At 44.6% G+C, this 19,784-nt stretch overlaps 1 protein-coding gene across 4 annotated transcripts in view; it reads left to right on the forward strand.

Moving 5' to 3' along the window:
• Window positions 1-3,543: 3,543 nt before the first annotated feature.
• The window catches only part of ZNRF1 (zinc and ring finger 1), an 87,741-nt gene continuing 71,500 nt past the window's right edge, over window positions 3,544-19,784 (forward strand). For 3 of the 4 annotated variants that reach the window (XM_061386745.1, XM_061386744.1, XM_061386746.1), the window contains exon 1: window positions 3,544-4,480. In XM_061386745.1, coding sequence (XP_061242729.1) covers window positions 4,057-4,480 — 424 coding nt within the window. In that variant the 5' untranslated portion in view covers window positions 3,544-4,056. The remainder of the gene's footprint in view (window positions 4,481-19,784) is intronic. The other variant, XM_061386743.1, reaches the window with a different exon arrangement.

Consider the following 19,784-nt stretch of genomic DNA (forward strand, 5'->3'; position numbering starts at 1 on the left):
CTCTAAGATGTAAAGGACAGAATCAAGCTACTGAATGAAGAACTTTCCTAGGTCTATATCTTAATATTATTTCAGGGGGAAATTTGTCATCTGAAGAACTGCGCAAGGAGATAACAAGGGCATTGCCTGAGAAAGACTGCCATTCAAGGTCCCACAGGCCACTTAAGCTCAGTGTCATCACACTGCAGAAAGCAGGGGCTTCACCATTGTAGATTAAACTCTCAGCCATTCAGTGGTGCCAGATGTGAGAGAGACAGGACAACCAGTAGACTGGAATATATTCCTCAAGGGCAAATTATTAATATACAAAAAGAAATAGTTATTAGGCAGATCTAATCTTTTTCACCCCATTGGGAAGCATAGAGAAAAAATGAAATTGTCATCCAAAGAGGCCTTAATGAGCATGTTCACTGTAAAGCTTAGAAGTCGAGCTTTGCTTCTTCCAGTAGTTTACACTTTCCATATGCCCCCCTCTCTCTCTATCTAGGCTCTCTGTTCAAACACTACAATACAAAAAAGTATATAATGAATTGAAACATTTCCCATCCATCACCCCAGCTTTCCAGTTCCTACTTCCCACCCCCCAGAGGATTACATTATGTTGTTTCATGTTTCCATCCAGTCTTCCACTCTTATCTTTATGAATATGTAAGCTAAGAAAAATACAGACAACTTTACGGAGGATAAGTTTCTTAATTTTTCAAGTTGTTATCTTCAGTGCTTGGGGCTTCCCCTACCAGTAAAGAATCTGCCTGCCAATGCAGGAGACCTGGGTTCAATCCCTGGGTCAGGAAGACCTCCTGGAGAAGGAAATGGCAACCTACTCCAGTATTCTTGCCTGGAATATCCCATGGACAAAGGAGCCTGGCGGGCTACAGTCTGTGGGGTTGCAAAGAGTCGGACATGACTTAGGGACTAAACAGCAGCAGCAGCATCTTCAGGGCTCATTAATCATTTGGCCTTATTCATCGTTACTATTTTTAACAATAATGATGTTGATAAATCTTTCCAGAGCTCCTCATCCCCTCAAGATACAGTTCATGGCTACCCTGGACCCTTTCGTCAGCTCTGAGGACCAGCTTCATCTCTGGTTCCCACTTCCTCTCTTTGCAGCTCTACTGCATCTTTCAGTTCCTTTGAACATGCCATTCCTTTTGCTTGGAACATTCTTCTCTTCCTGAAACACAGCTAATTCCCCACCCCCACCCTGCTTTCCCTGGCTAATCTCCAACTCATCTTTTAGGTCTTGGCTTAGAATCACTATGTGCCTGTCTCCTTCCATCAGCACACGGTCTTGAATTCTCACAGCAATTACTCATTCATTCATTTCATAAACATATATTGAGTGTTGCTTACTTGCCAGGCACTGCGCTAGGCTTATCTACCACACTGGAGTGTCACTGCCTGCGTTGATACCTCATATATATGTGTGTGTGTTATTGTACTGTAATTCACATATCATCAAATTTACCCTTTTAAGTGTATAATTCAGTGCTTTTTTTTTTTTTTTTTGTATATGGACAAGGTTGTACAACCATCACCATTATCTAATTCCAGAACATTTTCATCACTCCAAAAATAAACCCAGTAGCAGTCATTCTCCATTCTCCCCTCCCTTCCTTCCCCCACCCCCCTACCTTTCTTTCTGTCAATAAATTTGCCTATTCTGGACATTTTATACTACTTTTACTTAGTGTCTTCAAGATTCATTCATGTGGTAGCATGTATCAGCACTTCGTTCTTTTAATGACTGTCCATTGTATGAATATATCACATTTGCTTTACCCATCCACCAGTTGATGAACATTTAGGTTAGTGTTTCTTCTGAAGCCCTGTGAAAACAAGACTCCATTTGTCTTGCTCACTATCATATCCCAGAACCTAGTGCGATACCTGGCACTTATTAGAAATTCATACTTTGGGAATTCCCTGGCTGTCCAGTGGTTAGGACTCTGTACTTTCACCGTTGGGGGACCAGGTTGGATTCCTGGTCAAGGAACTAAGATTTCACAAGCCTCCCAGTGCAGCAAAAAAAAAAAAAAAAAGGTTCATATTTTGTTCAACATTAAAAAAAAAAAGTGTTGAATGAATAGGTAAATCAAAAGCTAGTTAGAAAAAAAAAAAAAAAGCTAGTTAGATGGTTACAATACTTATAGATTATATATTTATCTCCTCGGTAGAGATCTGTTGAGGGTATCCTCTTTTCTGCACAGTACTGAACTACCCCTCTTCTTTCTTCAGGGAGGAAATTGGGTTAAATTTAACCTTTCTTGTTTTTCTTCAAATCACTCATTTGGATCTTAGCTGTATACAAATTCCCCATTTGGAAACTTACAGATAACGTTTTGGGTATTAAAACATTCTGTTTTTTCCTTCATCATTTCTCATACAGAAATCTCAACTTCCTTTTACAAGGCTTTTTGGTGCTTGCAAAGGCCTCCTATTCTTTCCAAGCTGGTCACACTGGGACAATCAATACCTATGACAGATCAACCTTTCTTTTTTCAGTTTTAATATTTCTTTGCACCCTGTTTTGGCTCCTTGATTTGGAAGTATCTGACATTTAGAACAAGGAAGTCAGTTAGACCAGGGACTGAGTGACAGTCCTAGCCAGCACTCAGCACTTAAAAAAATAGCTGTTGAACAAATGAATGAACAAAAGAATGAATGAGTGAATGAATGTGAATATGTGAGGGAGACACTGCAAAACGCAGGCTCTGTGACCAAATATTGGGTACCTGCTGTGTCCCAGTCCCTGCGATGCATACCTGGATACTTGGTAAACAAAACAGGAGTCCTTCCTTGAACCAGGGAGTTTCTAAAATCACTAGTTCTAGCTGCATTATTAGATTTCCATGTCTGTTTTTTTTTTTTTTATCGTACACCTGATGATTTTCAGAATCGAATTTTATCTAAGGATCTACCCATTTGCTTGAGTCCCAAATAGGAAGTTCTGATCTATTGGCAGCAAAATCTGAAATCACAAGCAACCCCCCCACTCCCCCACCCCTGTTTAATCCCGGAAAAACTGTCGAGTCCCAAAACGCTAAGCCTCCTGGTGTTGGGGATTCCAGGACGTTGAACCTCAGATAGAACGGACAGCAAGTCCACCAGAGGGTGCTGCGGGGGCAAATTCGTGCCGGGAGGGGAGCCTGACCAGTGACCCTCGGGGCTAGGTACGCGTCTGGAGTCCTTTCTCTTCTTCTTCGGGTTTCCTTCCCACCCCTCGGACCACCGCCGCCCCTCTGCCCACGGGGGGATTCCCCCTGAATGACCAGCTGCTCTCGGGGGCTTAAAGGTGCCGCGTCGCCTCTGGTCCTGAGCCCCAGCGGCTCGGGCCACTCCTGCCCCGAGGCCGTCGGACCGGGCCGGGCGGGGCGGGGCGGGGCGGGGCGGGCAGGGCGGGCGAGGCGTCCCCGCCCCGTGTCCCCGCCCGGCGCCGCGCGGGCCGCGAAGGGGTTAACGCGGGGGGCGGGGGGCGGGGGTGCCGTCGCGCCTGCGCGCTGTCGCCCTCCATTGTCTCCGCGGCGGCGAGGAGCGCCGGCGAGCGCAGCCCGGGAGCGAGCGGCGCGGCCGGCGGGGCCCGCGCGGCAGGGCCGAGAGCGCGACGCGAGCGCGGCTTCGCGAGATCCGCGGGCCGCCGGCGCCGCAGCCCGCCCGGGCCTCGGGGGTCCGGGCCGCCGTCCCGGCCGCGGCGTCCTGAGGCGGCACGCGCCGGCGCCCCCGCCCTCCTCCTCCGGCGGCCGCTGCTGGGCGGGCGGCCTCCTCCCCGCGGCGCCCGGCCCTCGGGAGCCCGGGGGCGGCCTGGGGCGCGCCGAGCCCGCGCGCCGCGCCTCTCCGGACCGTGAGGGGAAACATGCGCCGGGCTCAGGACGCCTGCAGCCCGTAGTCTGGGTCCGTCCGGGTCCTCTCTTTTTCCTTCTTTTTCCCTTCCCCTCCGGTCTCCTTTCTGTTCCCCCCCCTCCCCCGTATGCCCGCCCAGCCCTGCCCCCGCCGCTGAGGACAGGGGGAGGGTCTCGGCCTGCAGGCTCCCGCCCCGCCGGGGCCCGGGCGAGCATGGGCGGCAAGCAGAGCACGGCGGCCCGCTCGCGCGGCCCCTTCCCGGGGGTCTCCACCGACGACAGCGCCGTGCCCCCGCCGGGAGGGGCGCCCCACTTCGGGCACTACCGGGCGGGTGGCGGGGCCATGGGGCTCCGCAGCCGCTCGGTCAGCTCCGTGGCGGGCATGGGCATGGACCCCAGCTCGGCCGGCGGGGTGTCCTTTGGCCTCTACACCCCCGCCTCCCGGGGGGCCGGCGACGCCGAGAGGGCGCCCGGCAGCGGAGGGTCGGCGTCCGACTCCACCTATGCCCACGGCAATGGTTACCAGGAGACGGGTGGCGGTCACCATAGAGACGGGATGCTGTACCTGGGCTCCCGAGCCTCGCTGGCGGATGCTCTACCTCTGCACATCGCACCCCGGTGGTTCAGCTCGCACAGTGGTGAGTCCGCGGGCGCCGGAGGCCTCGGAGGGTGGGGTGCCAGGGAGGGCGCGCCGAGGTACCCCGCACCTTCGCACGCGTGCACGCAAAAGGTCTGGAGGTAGAGTGCGCGACCTGGGCTGGCTGTCGTCCCCTTGGTTCCCGAAGCCAAGGGATGAATGGAATACCCACGCTCTAGAGGCTTTCTGAGAGGCCGAGGAGAGCCAGGTGTGTGAGGACTTCAGGCGTTGGTTCACTTGTGGATGCCTGTTGAAGTCTCATTCATTGGCCTCCCCGTCCTCAGAGAAGTCTGGCTGATCGCAAGTCGGCCTCCGTGCTTCGTTTCTGTTACTGCTGCATTGTGCTGGGTGCACCGGTAACACAGAAGGATCCAATTTGACCGAGCATCTCAGACAAAGGATGTGAAAAGAAGATTGGGGCCAAGTGGGGTTTGGATGAGGGCACTTGCTCTTGCTGGAGAAGTGGGTGCCCAGTTTTGCGGCTGTGCTGGAAATCTGAATTGTTTAAAATGGAGCGGCCGACAGGCTGCTGCCATAGACAGGTGTGGCCTGCTGGTCGGAGGGCCCAGCCAGGGAGCCTCCCTGGGAGGCTTTGCGGGACCGGGGCTCTGGTTACCCGTGCTGCATGCAGTAGCAGCCTTGGCTCAGCGACTCTTGGATCCCTCCATCTTTTTTCTTCTCCTCCATGCTAAAGTGCTTGGGTATTCTGCATCTTTTTGTGACCAAGACATGGCAGTTCTCTTGCCCCGCTGTTGGCACATGTCAGGGGGAAAGGAGGAGTCAAAGGACCTGGATGAATTCATTTTGTGAACTTATGGTGACAGGTCAGCAAAAAGCTGGAAGAGGATTTCCTAGACTCTGGCAGGGCAGAAAAGACACTGGCAGGAGCTTCTGGAGGAAAACAGGTCTGTCTGCTTAGCTAACCTGAGAAACCAGGTTAGGCCTCCAGAAAATTGGTCAGAAGGGGTGTGGGGCCGCTATTTACTAATTGGTGAGTTGGAGTAAAGAAGTTAACATATTCAGACTCCTTTGGGTGACTTCAGAAAATTTAGATACTGTGTAGAAGAAAGATTGCTCTATGGAGGATTTATCTGTTGGATCACTGCTTGCTCTTGTGAAATAGGGGAGACACTTTGGATCTCTATTTCTGGAAATAATGTTAATTTTTTTTTTCAATTCTTTAAACTGATTGTGAAATGAGTTTTAGGGAGGAATAGTGACTAATTTAGGGTAATCCTTGAAAGTGGCTTTTAATTGCTAGGATGGAATTTTAATCCGTGAACAGACTTCTAGATATCATGGACTCTGCCCTGAAGAGATGGAGGGTGTGATTACCTCTGGCACTTTCAGACATCATTTGATCAGCTTTAGACGTCTTGAACTTAGTAATCTTCCTTATAAAATTTGGTCCAGAAAGGGTCAGGTGTATTTTTGAGGTGATTGTAGTTAAGTCTTTAAGAGAACTGTCATTAGTGTCTGAGTTTAAACAGAAAAGCACGATAAGACAGTTCTCAAAAGTCACAGGTTGAATTTTGTGTGTAGAAGGAATGTAATCTTAGAGTAGGAGTTCCCTTTTTCTGCTCAAATTTCTTTTCTCTTTTACCAGAAAGTTCTTTTTCCTTATTCTGCTACCAGGTTCCATGCCAGAGTTATGAGCTTGGATTTGGATTCTAAAATTCAGACTCCTCAGCTGTAAAACCTTAATTTTTTTTTTTTTTTTTCTTTTTCCAGCTAGAGGTTAGGAAGAGCTGCTGAACCAGGGACTACAGGAAAAGTTGAAGCATATTAATCCTTTGAGGGATTGACATTGAAGTGTGTGTTATTTAGGGTAGCAGCATGGTCATCATAGGGCCATCCTGGCCTTTGTAGGCATTGAACATGCCTGGCTCTGCCCATTCAGCGCCCCCACAAATTTCAGAGTGCTCTTGGTTGGGGCTTGATTGAGAACCACTGCCTTAGGGATTTGTTGTTTTAGTCAAGTGAAATAATTAGTTTTTCCTGTGCAGCTCATTTGAGAGGAACTTTGATGCTTCTGTTCTTCTGCAGTGGTGGTTCTCTCTCGCCTTCCCTTCCTTCCAGGACATCCCTTTCCTCTCTTGTTCGCTGCTCGCTTGCTGTAAGACGAGGAACTTGTTTCCATCCTGGGGCCTTTGGGTAAGGTCCCAGCAGTTCTCACTCCTGTGTCTGAGGAGCAGAGGAGTAAGGGTTTCAGGGCACGGTTGACGAGGTGTCTGGAAGTTGTTGTGATGTCGTTGTTTGTGTTTCCAAGGTGCTTTTGGATCTCTTCATGGGCACAGAAAACAGTTGTCTGTGGAGTAAGTAGGGGAGTTCAGTGAGCACGAGGCTTCCTCAGAGGGAATGAACTGATGCTGTGTCAAGGGGCAGAATGCTAGGGTCCCAGGAGCTGTGACCTTGGACGAGACACCTCACCTCTTTTGAGTCTTGTCTTTGTTATTTTTAAAATACAGATACAGCCTGTAAAGGTTGTTCCCCAAATCCTGGGAGGATACATGGCAGTCACATTTGCCTCCGCCAGGGTTGTGACCCTAGCTTGCACACTCTGTTCTCTTTGCCTGGAAGGCTTTTCCTTCCATTCCATACAAGGATAACCTTTTATGATCCCTTTAGGCTTAACTTAAATTTCTCCTCAAGGACCACTCTTAAAAATCGCCTCCCTCCTGTCAGTCTCTCCCAGCACTCACCTGTTACCGTAATAGCACTTAACACGCTTTATTTATCCATTTACTGTTTCTGTTTACTTGAACTGAACTTTTACTCCACGGGAGCAAGACTGTGCCTCTTGATCACTGTTCTAACTCCTACACTGCGTGTGCCAGGCACAAATATTTGTTGAGTGAATGAATTGAATGCTGTATGTCCATCATATCATTACTCATTACTGTAACAGTAGGAGGTAACATGGTTTTATTCCCATTTTACAGGTGAGGAAACTGAGGTGTAGAGGGAGGTTTAGGAACCCCCACAAGGCCAGACAGCTAATGGGAGGCAGAGCTGGGATTGCAGTGCAGGCCTGCCAGTGTCGGAATCCATTTGACCTCTTAGCCATTACCCTCTGCTTCCTCTCATCCTGAAACACAAGGAAGCTGGGGAACCTTGTGGAAATCTCACTGGCCTGCTTGTCAGAGGGCTGGGCTCCTCTCCTGCTCGGCTGCTCCTTCACTGCCTGACTTGTGACCTTGTGCAAGCGAGTCATTTCACTTTGAAGTCAATCATTTCTCCACCTGTTAAAATGGAGATAATACCTGCTCTGCCCACCTTACCAGGCCACTGTTGTGGTCTCACGAGAGGGTGTTTACGAAAGCCAAGTAACGTACAATGGGAAGTGGTTATCTTACAGGGGTCACTTCTGTAGTTCTCTGCCTTCTTTCACCTCCTCAGACTCTGCTGGGCAGAGAGACTTAGAATTGTGTGAACTCTTTGTCCAGAATGAAAGCAAGTGCTCTCTGCTGAAATCTGACCTGTATTGAAGGGGCCATCCGTAATAACAAATGCCATTTGAGAAGAGCCGCCTAATAAGAGTCTGAGTTCCTTCTTTTCACATTAAAATGTGTTTTGCTATAAGGCTTTTTACTCCTCTAATGGTTGTCTGGGTGGTATTCTGGAGGTCTGGTCATCCTTTTATAGTCCTGTTTAATTCAGAATGCAGATTGCCAAATGTGGGGGGAAAATACAGAGACCCAGCATGCTGGAAGGAAGAGGTTGCCCGTTTTCCTGGGCTGAGTATGAAATGGCTGGTCATTGAGATCTCCCTCCGCCATCTTAGTCATGTGTGTGTATACATGCATGTTCAGGAAACTAAACTGTTCTCTGTTGTCACCAGGCCATCAAAGGGGCCAGTAGAAGGTGACTTTTGGTAAGTCTTTGAACCTGCTAGCAGGATATCTCATGGGTTCTGTTTTGCTGACACTCTGGGGTTCTCAAGTGATTTGATCTTCTCTATTCTTAATTAGAGTTGCCAATCTCATTGAAGTACATCAGAAAGCCTCTTTGTGCCTCACTCTAGGTGTGTGCTGGATGTAATGGTCCTTTCCATGGATTCTGGAGAAGGAAAACCATTCCGTGGCCTCGAAGTAGCAGGATGAGTCCTTGCCCTGCAAAAGTTCTATCCTTAATGAAGACTAGTTTTTTTTTTGGAAGACTTTTTACAAAGAAGAGTTTTTAGTTCTCTGTTACCATGAGGGCTTGTTTGCTATAAAAGAAAAGTAGGGTTCCCTTGAGGAGAAGATCATTTCTTGAAGGTCACAGTTACTTCTTCCTCATTGGGGTTTGAAAGGTGTTGCAAAAAAACAGTGGTTTCACTCTGTTATGGGATGTGTACATTTTGCCATTAAACAGACACACACCCCCAAACAGGTCACAAGGAATACTCTCTGAGCCAAAGCCACTCTTTACCAGAAATGCAGCTCTAGTTGCTTTTGGGAAAAGGAACATGCTTTGTATTTTACAGATATGATATTCAACCCAAGTTTATTGGGCACTTATATTTTAGCAAACCCAATTTTAAAACTAAACTTCAATTTTGACAGTTTCAAAATTGGGGGAAATGTCATAGGGAAGTGGTGGTAACTTAAATGGGCTCTTGGTCTTGCTCTTACTAACCCTTAAGTAGGGGGTGTTTTTAATGACTGGGTCACTGAGGTTGTGGTACCAAAATCTCGAAGTTAGTCCAAAACTTAAATCCTGTTACTAGTCTTGTAATGAATGCTTACAAATTTTCGTCTGTCTCTTTTCCAAGCTTTGTCATGGCCTGTCTCAATCAGATGGTTCCTAGTGATGACGGTGGGTGTAGGCTTGAGTATGAGACCTGGCAGTTTTCACCTCTGAATCTTTATTTCCTCATAAGGTCACATGCTTATCCTTGAAACCAACAGTTGGGCTCCTGATTTTGATAGGTTGAATGGATGAGGGGTGAGTTGTGGGTGAGAGTGAATAACCTGAAGAGCAACCCTCAAGTGTGAAGCAGATAAAGAACCAAGTTGAATCTTAAAGCAGCAGCTGGGGTACTTATAGACTGGTGAGACTGTTTACCTTGAGATCTCCCTGGAGTTGCTGGAATCGAGAGTACAGCCTTGCTCTGCTGGGAGTAAAGAGGAAGGAGGAGTTGGCTGCGCCCTGTAAAGTTAGAGGAAGCATGGTAAGAATTTATAGTGCACTCCCAAATCTGTAGTGAGAAGGAGGCAGATGCGAACACTGAGCTCTCCTGATTTCTGTGAATGGTTCACAGGGTTTGCAAACTTGACTCTGCCCAGTATTCTCCAGAGCCTCGTTAACAAATGCAGCTCCCAGAGTTCAGTAGAACCTGAATTTGCCACAAATGATCCTAAAAATGTAGTCAGAATACCCTCTATAAATGAAAGGCACCCCTACCATGGATTTAACTTTTCTCTCCCCAGAGAACTCCAAATGCTTTTCTTATGCATTCATCCCTTTCAACATCTCTAAACTAGATTCCCAAGTGGAATCCACACAGATCTTATCTTCTATTGCTCCCAGAGGGTATATCCACCCAGAAAAGCATTGTTCACTCTTTGGCCGTTTTCTTTCATGCGGTACCAAGCGTTTTTCTCCTGGAGGCAGGCCTGAGCTGGTCTGCCCTAGTCCCCAGACGCTCTGAACAGAAGGTGGTTGGGGCAGGGTCCCCTCCTCCGTGCTTCTCCTCCCCTGGTTTTTCTCCTGAGGTGTGTTTGCTGTTAGCTGCCTGTGCTGCAGGAGGGCTTCCTGAGTTATATCCTCTTTCTTCTATCCCCAGCCGGGAAGCTAGACAAGTCAAGATCTTAGGATAAATCCAGACTTTAATGTGGACAAAGCACCTTTTTCATTTTATTTTTTAATTGACAAAGTATGAAACTGTATGTGTAGATCTGTTGAACTAAGACATTGATTTATTCAACTGAGATTGATTGCTTCCAGTATCCTTAGGTGCTGGGCATATATACTTATGGTGAAGGTGATTAGCATTACTTTGTTCTTTCTAAGAATTTTTGCTTCCTCACTCCTCTGAGAGAGAGTCTGAATACTGCAGCCTGTGGAAGATTTGACCTTCTTCTTCGTTCCTCTGTTGAACACACAGACAGATTCATGTGCTTGTCCATGAGGCTGCTACGGGGATGGTCTCCTCCCTACTCTTGGCTCACACTCTCCCTTCTTTCCTCAGTCCTCTGTCTGGGCTGGGGCAGGTCATCTGTTCTTTGTGTTTCCAGGCAAGAGCCTACTAAGAAGAAATTCCTCATATGTGCCAACACGAGCGGTCCTCTTCTCAATGGAAATTGCAAAAGAAAAACATTTTTTTGAAATTATCTTTGCCCTTCAGTATCTTTGTCATCCCTAGAGCCTCTTTTCTTTCTGGTCACTGAACACTGTTTTCTGGAAGCCTTATTCACCACCCTTTTAACCCATGTCTGTGAAATTTATTCTAAGCCAAAATGTACTTAAGGAAATGTAAGTAAGAGTGTTTCCTTCTTGGTGTTGTGTTTGTCTGTGAGCTCCACGACATTGACACTTTAGCGCTGTTTTAAGTAATTTTTGAAGGCAACGCTGGTGACCAAAATGTTATTTCTCCCCCAGAAATTTTAAAATCTGTGTTATATTTGAGGTGTGTGTTTTTTGTTTTTGTTTTTTTTTTACCCAAAGTAAAGAATGTAGAATGTTCCATGCTGAAAGACTTTACGTGGACTTTGGCTGTTGAGGTGATACCTTAGTCTCTGAAGGATAATCTTTGGAGAAACCTCTCCTTGCATTTCCGTGTATGTGGCCTCTTGGTCTTGGTGAGTTACACTCGGCTTACCATGGCCCCAGCTTGCTTATCGATCATACCTTCAGCCCTCTACAAAATGTAATTAAATAAGCCATGCTTCAAAAAGTTATTCTGTAATTAGTCACCTCTGTATTGTACAGTGTCTTTTAAGGTCGAAGTTGATTTTTAGCATGTGGAGAAACTTAAATCTGGAGTCGCCCACACGATCTGAGACAGAGGTAGGAGAATGCAAGACTGAGCCCCCCAAGACCTTAGCCAGCTTGGTCATTTTGCCCACATTTCTCCAGTGTTTGGAGAACACCCCTAATCCCTACCCCTGCTGAGATGGTGCTTTTCCTTAGAGAAAGCTACTAGGATTCTTTATCTTGATTCCCACCTTAGTACTCCAGGAATCCTGCAAGGATTTGAGGGAGCCCTAGGGATTCCAGTCTAGACCGACGGAGCATTTGGTTTACATAAATACAAATGAATTTTCTGTAATACTGTTTTATTCTCTTTAGATCATACACACTTCTAATGCCCTCAGAGGTACAGCACCATCTAAGTCAGCTTTTCAAAGAAACTTTGTGACAACACTGCCCACTACTGTAATAAGCATTACGAAATGTAACGTTAGATTTCCTCAATCCTGGTCAGAAATGGCTGAAAGATTCATACCATTGCAGCCAGTTGCCCTGGCGAACTCTGGTTAAATTCAAGGCCTGTGTTCAGGATTGGCTTGCAGACTAGCTGCCTTCCATCTTAATATCTGAACAAGCCCAGTCATGTTGGCTGTGTTTAATCCGTCCATTTCCTACCTCCTCTCAAATGCAGAGACCAAATGCAATGTGAAAGAATAGTGGATCTAAGCATCTCCAGTATTCTGAGGTATAGGAATCTCCTATGAAGTGGCAGACCTTTGAGAAATAGTATTATGAGCTGTTCTGTTTTTGCTGTGGCTTTGGAAAACCTTTGGATTCTTCTACTGAACATTTGTTTGGAAAAAAAAATCTTTTTAATGAAACAGTGTGAGTCACAAAGCAGCCACTCCTTCTCATAATAGCATTTCTCACCAGGGGAATTTTTGGTAGCTGTTGGGGGAGGATTTGAGTAGGTTGTGGAAGATAAATCCCTCGGTTGAACATAGCCAAAGGGCTGCCATATCAGAACTCTGGTGCTTTCCGTGCTGACAGCAAGCCCTGAATTCAAAGTGCAGGACAGCAGAATAGAATGAGGAAGGCCTGTGCTCAGAGAACTGTCACAGTAACCTGACCAATGAGATTGGCATTTGAGCATTCAGACTCTTCATTAAAACAGCATTGTAGTGTAAAAGGACCATGAAACAGAGTCCTTGGGTTAGAGGGCCTGAGGCTGTGTACTAGAACAGAATTTCTGGATTAAGGGATGACTGTGGTCCTAATGATGAGACTCATAAAAGCCACGAGCATGCCTGCCTCTTCTCCATTGTGAAATGGTGGCATGGCGCCTGGTGCTGACCACCTCACACAGAGAGGATTCGCCCAGGGTCTGTGCTCTTATGACTTCAGGTTTAATAAAGCACTTAGAATAACACTCAGTGAACCCTTGAGACAGTGTCTTTGTGGGATGGTGAAGAGGGGATGCTAGAGACACCAAGACTTAAAACAAGCCAGGGTTATACTACCAACATCCAGAATGCCTGTCTTCAGCCTCTCTGCCCCGCCAGAACCCAAGTTTTCACCGTTTCCAACTTGAGTGACTTAACAGTACTTCTTCGGTCCTCGTGTCTGAACCACGTCTTATGTAAGCTACAGACGAAGGAAAGTCTGAAAGGTTATTACAACTGTTGAGATTTGCTTTCCTTTGGAAAGTCAGAGCTGTCTCCATTCCGTGTTTTCCTGGCTTTGTACTTTTCTTCAAAGCCTTTTACCAGTTCCAAGTCTCCAGAGCTCAGTGAGGGGGAACAGGAAGCCAGCGTTTGATGCCTAAGAGCCAGCAATAACTAAGAGAAAAGGGCAGAAGCAGGGAACTGGGAGGGGGAGTTGTGGGCCTTGAAGGTATCCAGGCCTCTAGGATTATAGATACATCCTGCAGAGATGACTTTAACCAACTTGCTCAAACAAGGAAAAAGCAGTAGGAACCTCTGTTCTGATAATTCAAATTTCTCTTAGATGGTATAGTGGGGCTCAATATTTTTAATTGATGGCATGATTACAAAATACCTTTTCCCTAAGGAGTTCAAAACAATTTCTAAAACATGATTATCACTTATATAAAATAGCGGAATAACTTTGCTCTCTTTTCCCGGAAGGTCCCCAGGGTACATCTTGTCATGGGATCCAGGCTGGAGCCTGCCCCTTCCTTTTCCTGTCCGTTCACATTAGATGAACTCTGTGAAGCCCCAGTCCTGTGACTGCAAGATGGAAGGGTCACAGGGGTTTGTGCTATTTTAGTTTTGGTTTCACTTGCACATTTTAGGAAATCAAACAGTGGTGTGACTCTGAATAGGAATTCTTGTCTCTTGGAATCTTTTCAAAAATGAGCTGTTTGAGGCTTTCAAGAGAGAATGTGCTTACCTACCAAGCAGATAAGTAAATAGAATGTTATAGATGTAATTGTGTGGCCCTCGTGCAGTTCACAGGTTTCTCCTTCCCTTCCCGAAGGTAACCTCTGCCCTGATTCTCCTGTTGATCATCCTGTGTATGTTCCTACTTTTTACTCCCTGTTTTTATCCGAAATAGTATTTACAGTATTCAATTTAAACTTCATAATGTCTCATCTTGTTATATCTCTGTCTATAGATACACCTCAAGATTGGATTTGGGCTCTGTAAATCCACTGTACTATTTGCTGCTCTAACACGTTCGTCTTTGTTGCTCTTCTCTATTGTATGAATATAGCACAAATATCACCATTTATCCATCCATTCTCTTGGATATCAGTGGATATTAAAGTTATTTTCAGTTTGAGAATATTTTGGTGTTTCCTTGCATATTTGAGAGTTTTTCTAGAGTACATTCTTAGTCATGAGATCGCTGGGTCATAGGCTCATCAAGAGGCTCCAACTCTTGATTAAATACTGCCCAGTAGATGACCAGTGTGCTGGTACCAATTTTATACTCCCCAGACAGCATATATTCACTTGTTCCAGGTTCTTGCCAAAACTTGATATTGTTATACTTGAATTTTTGGCAAGCTCTGGTAAGTGCGAGATGGTGTATCATTGTGATTTTTGTTATTTATATACTTGACATAATATTTACATCTAATTAATATGCTAATACGTTTTTAAATGATCATGCTTGTTCGTGTCTTTTATCCATATTGGATGGTTCCTCCTTTGCTTACTGGGCCATATAATATGAATTTGTTTTTGTTTCCTTTGTTTCTAGACACATCTGAAGCATGTTATACAGATGTATATCTCCCAGTTTGTGGGTTATCTCTTTATTCTCTTTGCAATTTCTTTTGGTTAATTTACCTTTAATGTAATATTCCAGTGTTTTCCCTCATGGCTTATGCATTTTGTGTCTTAAGAAAGGTCTTTCCCTGAGGTCAGAGAGATATCTTATATTGTTTTCTGAAAGTTTCTGAATTTTGTCTTTCATATTTCAGTCCTTAAGCTATGGAGAATTAAGTTGTTTGAATGGGATAAGATACGGATTCTTTTCCTTCTTCCATATGAATAGCCAGCTCTCCCAACAGCAAGTGAAGAATGGTAAAGCCTTTTCCTGCTGATTTGCAAAGCTACCTTTATCAAGTTTCCAAATACCTCTATCAAGATAATCAAGTTTTCTTCCAGGCGTAGGTTTGTTCCTGGGCTTTTCGTTCTGTTCCATTGGCCAAGTTGTCTATCCTTGTGCTAATACTTTCTTAATTACTGTAGTTTTGTCTTGCTGTGTGGAAAGGCAAATCCTTTCAACTTGTTATTTATTCTCTTTCAAAGCTGTGTTGTCTAAATAAAGCTTTCTAGGGGACAAAGAGGGGAATCCCGATAGAATCAGCAAAATGAAGTACAGAGTATCAGGAACTGCGCTGTTTATAGCTGTTTTTCTTAGTGACAGGACATCTGGCAAACTGACCCTAGTGGGCAGTTACAAATTTTTTCCCCTACTATATTGCACAAACAATAACATTTCCCTATGTCTTTGTATTGCAAGCAGCAGAATAAACAGTTCTGTATGTTACAGACAACAACAATAAAAACAATACAAACTGGTTAGTTATTTTTGGTGCTTTTTGCTTCCATATAAAATTTAAAATCAGCTTTGACAGCTTCTGTGGGGAAGGAACTGTTAGGATATTTATTGGACTTTTACATTGAGTTTATCAATTGCCGTCTTTATAAAATTGGGTCTACCCATGAATCTGATGGGAATGGACCTAACAGATACAAGAAAAGAATTTTTTTTTTTACTTTTTTTAAACTTTGAAATAATTTCAGACTTACAGAAGAAGAAGGCAATGGTGACCCACTCCAGTACTCTTGCCTGGAAAATCCCGTGGACGGAGGAGCCTGGTAGGCTGCAGTCCGTGGGGTCGCGAAGAGTGGGACACGACTGAGCCACTTCACTTTCACTTTTCACTTTCATGCATTGGAGAAGGAAATGGCAACCCACTCCAGTGTTCTTGCCTGGAGAATCCCAGGGACAGAGGAGCCTGGTAGGCTGCCGCCTATGGGGTCTCACAGAGTCGGACACGACTAAAGCTACTTAGCAGTAGCAACAGCAGCAGACTTATAGAAAAGTTGCAAAGTGCAAAAAAAATATTGCATTTCCATTAGCCAGAATTTTCAAATGTTACTGAAAAGACTTAAGTAATTGAATATCCACCAAGTTCTTGACTTTGCAAAGCAGCTTACAGTCCTAATACATGAAGCATCTCAAGTCTGAGGAATCTACATTGATCTGTTGCTAGAAATGGGAAGACCACATGATGTTAAAGTGACGTGGCTAGGCCTCACATGGAGATCTGCTTGCTTCAGAGCTGGTCTGTGTCCTTACGAGATTGATGTAGATCAGGTCCCAGTCTCTGCGTCCCAGGTGTGTGCTGTGCTGTGATCTCATCTGGTAAAAGAGGACCTTCTTGCTTTCAGTTGAGAGTCTTAGACAGCTAGAGGCTGGGTAATTCCAGTCAAGTCTGCCTCAGTGTCACCTGAGAATGTCTTTTGGAGCCTTGACTTGTCCGAGTCAGAGGTTCCTGTCTGGGGGATGCCTGCAATGAGACACGCCTTCCTGAAGACAACTGTACTTACCAGTGCACACGAGACACCCCTTCTTGGGAGAGGCAGTGTAGGGTGGTGGTTAAGGTTAAGTGAGACATAATAATTCTGTCTTTCGTATGTACTTTGTATCAATTTATTGAGCTTACTGACATATCCACCTCTCTCAAAACAGTGCCCAGCGGATAGTAAGTGATCAGTAAAAGTAATTACTTAATGTCTCTGGGTAAAACTGAGTAATTATCTGAGGATCTCGAATCTTTTTTCATTAGATTTATCCATGGGTACGTTATAGTTTTTGTTATTGCTGTAAGTAGTATTTAAAATGTTTTTATAACTACTTCAGGTTTCTGGTATATTCAGCAGACTTGCTCAACTCGTGTAGGTCTAATTGTTTTAATGGAAAGCATCTACAGAGAAAATCCAAGCGAGTCACATTGGTAAATAATAACTGTTTTGTTTCTTCTTTTCTAATTCTCTTGGGTGTGACTCCTCTTTCCTGCTTTAGGATTGCTGACAACTTCCTGTGTTAGAGTTTATTTGAATCTATATAACCATGGGCATTCTTGTTTTCCTCCTAGTGAAGAAAGTGCTTCTTGCATTAAAAGCATTGTCTGTGTTTTTGTTGGATAGTGTTCATTCCCTCAAAGGTGAATTCCCTTATGTTCTTAATTTGTTAAATTAAATATTACAAATGGCTATTTTATCAGATTTTCCCTTGCATTTATTCAGATTGTTTTTCTTTATTATTTCACATACTTTTTCTTTTGGTCTATTTTGTTTGGTATTAATGTCAGTATTCTTTTTGTAGCTGTTGGCTGGTGTCTTTTCCTGTCTTTTTATTTTCCGTCCCTGTGTCCTAATGTCTTAGATGTATCTTCTGTAGATGACAGACAGTTGGATTTTTTTTCAAGCTAATCCAAGACTTTTAATCGGCAAATTTAATTCATTTAAAAAATACTGTGAATACAACTGTGTTAATTTAATATCTTACTGTATATAGTTATCTTGTGTTATATATCATGTATTTTGTTTGTGTTTTTTTGCTTTCCTTCCTTCTACTGTATAAGTTTTCTTTATCTCCATTTGGGAGCTTTCAATTCTTTTAGAGGCTACTCTTAAATTTTTGGCCTGCATGTTTGAAAATAATCTAATGTGAAATTAATATCACTTCTCTCTTCCCAAATAAAAAAGAACCCACAGTTTGTCTTAAACATTGTTGAGATTGAGTATTCTAATTCCACTTCATTCTGTTTTTATACTCTAGAATTAGCCTCTTATTTGATAATGTCTGCTTGGTTGGAGTCACCCACCTGCTTAGCAGATTTTTTGCCTACTGTTCCTTCTTTCATCATACTTCATCCTTCTGAGTTAATTTCCTTCTTGTAGAGGTAGGCATTAAATTTTTTCAGTGAGAATATGTTAAACATAAACACTTTATACAGTTTTTATGTATTTATTTTTGGCTGTGCTGGGTCCTCGTTGCAGCACATGGGCTTTCTCTAATTGCAGTGAACGTGGGCTGCTCTCTAGTTGGGTGCATGGGCTTCTTGTGGTGGCTTCTTCTGTTGCAGAGCGTGGGCTTCTGGGCGCTGTCTAGCTTCGGTAGTTATGGTGTGCGGGCTCAGTGGGTATGGCTCATGGGCTCCAGAGCGCAGGGTCAGCAGCTGTGGTAAATACCCATAGCATGTGAGGTCTTAGCTCCTGGACCAGGGATCGAACCCATGTCTCCTGCATTACAGGAGGATTCTTTTTTTTTTTTTTCGTCGTTTATTTGACTGTGCCAGGTTTTAGTTTTGGCGTGTAGGATCTTTTCAGTTCTGCTGTGTAGGATCTAGTTTCCTGACCAGGGATTGAACCCAGGCCCCTTGCTTTGGGGCACAGAGTCTTAGCCAGTGGAGTACCAGGAAAGTCCTGGCAGGTGGGTTCTTAACTGCTAGGCCACCAGGGAAGTTCCTAAACACTTTCTTTTTTTTGCTTGCAAATAAAAAAAGTTTTTATTTGCTGTAACTATTGAGTGATAATTTAGCAGAGTATAAAAATCTGCTTTGGCAGTAATTTTTTTCTCAGCGATTGGGCAATGTTATTCCATTTCATTATCTTCTAGCTTTTGATATTGCAGTTGAGAATTCTGATTCTCAGCTCTAAACAGTTAATTTGTGTTTTCTCTTAGTTGCTTTATAATCTTTGTTCCTGGTATTCTGCAAACTTACTGTTATATGTCCAGGGTTTGATCTGTTTCTATATTTCTTGCTTGCTGTTTGTCCTTGAATATGAGAGTTCATGTCTTTCTAAGTGTATCCATGTATCCCTTCATATTTTGCCTTTGTTTGATTGTCTCCCATTTTTCCTTTTGAGAATCTTTGAAGTCATGTATTGGACCTTTTTCTTCTATCCTTCATGTTTCTTAAACAGTTCCATATTTTCCAACTCTTTATTTCTGTATGCTGCACTCTTTCTTATTGCTTCCCTGGTGGCTCAGACAGTAAAGCATCTGCCTGCAATGAGGGACACCTGGGTTTGATCCCTGCATCAGGAAGATCCCCTGGAGGAGGACATGGCAGCCCACTCCAGTATTCTTGCCTGGAGAATTCCCATGGACAGAGGAGCCTGGCAGGCTGCAGTTCATGCTGTCGCAGAGTCAAACATAACTAAGCACTGACTGACTGACCTTTGAGTACAGTCTTTCTTTCTTACCTACTTTTTTTTAACCTGCTCATTGAGTTTTATGTTTCATTGAACATTTTAAATTCCTTGTAGGTTGCTTACTTTTTTGCTTCACTTGTGTAAAAAGACTTTTTCATGAGTAAATCTTTTCTGGTTCTAGTTTTTCTCTTTGGGAAAATCAGTGGGGTTAGCTAGCTGTGTTCTGTTCGCTTCCTGCTCAGAAGTTCCATAAAGCCCTGTCAGTGGCATCATTCTGTTGAGTGAACACTATGGACAGGGAAGCAGGAAACTGGAAGCCCGTCATCATTTTGTTCTCTACGCCCGGAGGAAGAGTACCTGCTGAGTCACATAGGGCCGACTGTCAGCACTGCGCCTCCTGGGGCTCACGGCTGTGGCAGGCTCTGTTTCTATGGCAGTAGAGGACCTAACTCTTCCTCTGTCCTCGGGATATGCAGAGGGAAGTTACAGGGTAAACTTTCAGAGCTTTCCTTTTTTTTTTTTTCCCATGAGGCTGGATATATTCTCTTTCTTCTGTCCAGTATAGTAGCACTGTCCAGTATAGTAGCCTCTAGTCATGTATGGCTATTTAAATTACCGTCAATTAAAGTTTGGAATTTCCTTTGAGTCCCGGGGCGGCGGAGCCTGGTGGGCTGCCGTCTATGGGGTCGCACAGAGTCGGACACG

This window comes from Bos javanicus, chromosome 18 (assembly GCF_032452875.1).
Source record: "Bos javanicus breed banteng chromosome 18, ARS-OSU_banteng_1.0, whole genome shotgun sequence".
Lineage (NCBI taxonomy): Eukaryota > Metazoa > Chordata > Mammalia > Artiodactyla > Bovidae > Bos > Bos javanicus.